This window comes from Triticum dicoccoides, chromosome 3B, assembly GCF_002162155.2.
Source record: "Triticum dicoccoides isolate Atlit2015 ecotype Zavitan chromosome 3B, WEW_v2.0, whole genome shotgun sequence".
In the NCBI taxonomy this organism is placed as follows: Eukaryota; Viridiplantae; Streptophyta; class Magnoliopsida; order Poales; family Poaceae; genus Triticum; species Triticum dicoccoides.
Genome location: NC_041385.1, coordinates 846,208,982 through 846,213,249, shown reverse-complemented (window position 1 = coordinate 846,213,249; position 4,268 = coordinate 846,208,982). Strand labels below are relative to the sequence as shown.

The 4,268-nt window shown below is 37.9% G+C and overlaps 1 protein-coding gene and 1 non-coding gene across 2 annotated transcripts in view; both read right to left on the bottom strand.

Annotated features, from left to right (window-relative positions):
- Positions 1-592: 592 nt before the first annotated feature.
- Positions 593-4,268, bottom strand: part of LOC119278885 (beta-fructofuranosidase, insoluble isoenzyme 4-like) — a 15,892-nt gene continuing 12,216 nt past the window's right edge. The window contains exons 6-7 of the mRNA XM_037560238.1: positions 1,685-1,709; positions 593-727 (exon numbers count right to left, since the gene is read on the bottom strand). Coding sequence (XP_037416135.1) covers positions 1,699-1,709 — 11 coding nt within the window. The 3' untranslated portion in view covers positions 593-727; positions 1,685-1,698. The remainder of the gene's footprint in view (positions 728-1,684; positions 1,710-4,268) is intronic.
- On the bottom strand, positions 3,584-3,778 carry LOC119282860. Its single transcript, XR_005138902.1, has one exon. It is a non-coding gene; the product is annotated as a U2 spliceosomal RNA (small nuclear RNA).

The window sequence follows — 4,268 nt, the reverse complement described above, 5'->3', positions numbered from 1 at the left end:
AATGTTTCTTTATCAGTTTTCTTCGGGGATTTTTCCCATTATTTACCTTTCCTTTTTTTGTCCTAATACATGTCAACATTTTTAATACAAGTTATATGTTGTTCGTATACACGTGAAACATTTTTTGATACACGTTGAATTTTTTTCAAATACATGTTTGATACTTCTTCCAACACATACTAAGCATTTTCCAAACACACATTCAATTTTTCTTGAACCATAAGAAACATTTTTTTCACAATTTTTATAAATTTCATGAACATATTTTTGAAATGAGTGAACATTTTCCAAATGTGATGACAAAAAATTATGAATAGTACAAAGCATTTTCCTTTAAATATGTGAATTTTGTTACATTTTATAATAAATGTCACATTTAAATAAAAATGGTGGACCCAGTCCTCCAATCACATGCCAATTAGAATTGCTTTGTTGTGTTAAACAACATTTTTATCCTTCTCACCTTAACTCTGTGCTCCCCTCATGCTCCAAGATCTAAGCTATGTTCCCCTAAATAAAATAAAAAATCTAAGCTATGCCACCCCACCCGGCAGATAACAGTGGCCGCGTCTGCCACCTTCCTTGCGTGACACGCGTCTAATCGAGGACTCACATACTATCCTTCCTTGAACTCAGTTCTGCAACAAGAGTTATGCTTCTGAAACATATGCGGTGTTGCAATGCTTTACGACGAGGGCTTGCATACTATCCTTCCTTGAACTCAGTTCTGCAATAACAGTTATGCTTCTGAAACATATGCGGTGTTGCAATGCTTTACGACGGGTCTAAGTTTCGCAACAAAACTCTTCTTACGAAAATTTTGTGTAACAAGACCTCAGTTGCAAAAAAAAAATTTGCAACCAAACCTTAGTTGCAAAAAAAACAAAACAAAACTGTTGTTGTAAAAAAATCTGCAACAAGACCTATGTTACAGAAATAATTCCGCAACAAGACATGTGTTGCAGAAATAATACCGCAACAAGATCGTGTTGCGGTAGAGGAGACACATTCGGCCGATGCGGTAAATCTAATGGCTCGCGACCCGGCTGATCTTTTTAAAAGATCAACCGGTGGACGCATAGCACGCCCCAATATGAAACGCATGAAGTTAATATAGGGGAAATGAAAAAGGCCTCCAAACTCACCATAATAGTCCGTCTCAGCGAAGAATTGTGCAAATAAAAGATATTTTTTAGTTTCCATTCGTTAACATGAGAATGACAAAACAATATATCTAATCTAACACAAAATTAAATAAAAGTTGTAAATTGTAGTACATTGATAGCGCAGGTCAAGGAAACAAGCAACTAATTTTGCTTCCCATTGAGTTTCCTTTTATTGCTCATAATACGAGAGTAAGAAAATCAGGAAAATGAAAGTATACTAAAGATTAAAAGCACCTAGTCAAATTAGAATTGGTCTGCTATGTAAATCACCAATTCAACTCTTAACATTAACTAGCGTTGTGGCACCACATCCAGGAGTAGTTAATGATAAAATCACAAGTTATTAACTAACAAAAAGTTTATCTTATAATGATTTGAATGGGGTGCGCCGGGCTTAAGCAGTAGTGCAACGCCTAAGCGACACATGAAGGCCCTAATAGCAAGCTATCGTATTAACTAACAAAATGGAATGCATGAAGTTAATATATAGGGGAAATGAAAAAGGCCTCCAAACTCACCATAATAGTCCGTCTCAGCGAAGAACTGTGCAAATAAAAGATAATTTTTAGTTTTCATTCGTTAACAGAATCACAAAACAATATATCTAATCTAACACAAAATTAAATAAAAGTCGTAAATTGTAGTACATTGATAGCGCAGGTCAAGGAACACAAGCAGCTAATTTTGCTTCCCATTGAGTTCCCTTTTATTGCTCATAAACGGGAGTAAAAACATCAGGAAAATGGAAGTGTACTGAAGATTAAAAGCACCCAGTCAACTTAGAATTGCTCTGCTATGTAAACCATCACTTCAACTCTTCACATTAACTAGTGTTGTGGCACCACAAAGTTGACAACACCACATTTGCTCCCTTAAGTTGTGACATGTACACCACACGAACAAAGCCATAGCCAGCCGCTGATCTCATCCCTAGGTACATGCCATTGATAGAATCATGAGAGACACAAAGGGCAACAAATTAATTTGCTAGGTCTGGACCAAATGAGATTGATTTGTTACACCGCCATGATTGTAATCCCCAATGTTAAGCAATAAAATCTCATTTATTCGCAAAAAAAGTGCGAAACTGACGCAGGAGCTGCGCCATACCGTTCATGATCCACAATCAGCAGTGGTGCAGATCTTGCAGTCTCACAAGCAAAAAGACATTTCCTATCAGGGATTCTCCCTTGAGCTGTCTGACATGCACAAGCTCGTGGTACTATTTATTACCTTTTGTAACTCTGAATCATTTCACAGCGGTAATGCCGATGCTGAGAAAAAGAATCATGTCTCTTTACCAATTGCCAACTACTACTACCACTTTAAAACAGTAATAAATATTTTTTTCCTTGTTTGTGACCAAGTACCGGTAGACTATAATACATGAATCCTAGAGGTCAAGGAAATGAGCAGCTAATTCTTCCCTGTTGAATTTCTATTTATTTCTACCTACTAGAAGTGCTCATGAATGGGAGTAATTTGTTCTTTCAAAATAGTGAAGTGTGCTAAACAAGTGATCAGATTGATTGATCCGGTCCTCCAATCACAGGTCAATTAGAATTGCTCTGCTTTGTTAACCATCATCACTCCATCCCTTTCACATTCACTTGTGCTCTCCTCATGCTCTAGGCCCTGAGCTGTGGCACCCTGACCGTGGCACTGCCGTTGTTGAAGGCATACATGTGGGCCGCACCATCGACAACCGCCACGGGGTACACTCTGGCCATGATGCAGACCCTACCGCCACCGCCGAAGCTCTCCACCGCCAATCGATCAATCTGCACGGCATATCATTATTTTCAGTTCTGACACGAAGTGCGTGAAGTGAGCAATAGGAGTTCTCAGAGATATCTTCTTTTCTTTTTCAAGGTTATATTCAAATAACCCTCCATAGGCTCGTGTTTACAGTCCTGGTCTCAATTAAGAAATGTGCAAAGAAAAGAAAGTAAATTTTTTAGTTTTCAGACATTTTTAGAGATAAATAAAACATTAAGGCAAGAATCATAAGCATTAGCCTTCTTAGATCAGAGCACATGAGTATCATGTACTTCTGCTATGTGCAAATAAAAGACAATTTTTAGTTTTCATTCGTCAACATGAGTATGACAAAACATATATATAATCTAACAGAAAATTAAATAAAATCTGTAAATTGTAGTACATTCATAGTGCAGGTCAAGGAAACAAGCAGCTAATTTTGCTTCCCATTGAGTTTCCTTTTATTGCTCATAAATGGTAGTAAAACAATCAGGAAAATGGAAAGTGTACTAAACATTAAAAGTTGCTCTGCTTTGTAAATCATCACTTCAACTCTTCACATTAAGATGTGCTGTGACACCACAAAGTTAACAACACCACATCCACGAGTGGTTAATGATAAAATCACACACTAAAAAAGTTTTTCTTATAATGATTTGGTTGGGATTGGCATAGGCAATAGTGCAACGCCTAGGCGACACATGAGGGCCCCGGTAGCAAGCTATCATGTTGGATCCTCCCCTTAAAAAATAAATTTAATACCATTGTGGACACATGGCCCACATATCAGATATTAAACTGATAAGAACAGATACTACACTTGATCTTAGCCAAAAGGCCGAGAAAGGTATGATTTGCAATGAGGCTCTCCACTATGTTTTATAGCTATCTCCACCTGCTTCACTCTGTGCTTAGGCAAGGTGGTACTAATAATAATCCTGTTGTGATTAGCTCGGTAAACCTCTCCCTCAGAGGCAGCTTACCACCGTTTTGGGCTGGAAAGCTACACAAGACTATGGCAGCCCACGATCATGTGACGGTACTTCCCCACGAGCAGCCCATTTATATATTAATGGTTATTCCACTTCCGTGAAAACAAAGACGTTGCTGGTTATTTCTCAAAAAAAAAAAAAACACGTTGCTGGTTGATTCCGAGTTACGCCCAGCGTGTACGCTGTAACATATGCCAATATTTTAAAATTGGGTAAATATTGTCGCACACTATTACTATAAGTTTTATCTCATTTGCTGCAAAAAATTGCTTGCCATTTGCTCCCTTAAATTGTGACATGTACACCGCACGAACAAAGCCATAGCCGGCAGCTGATCTCATCCCTAAGT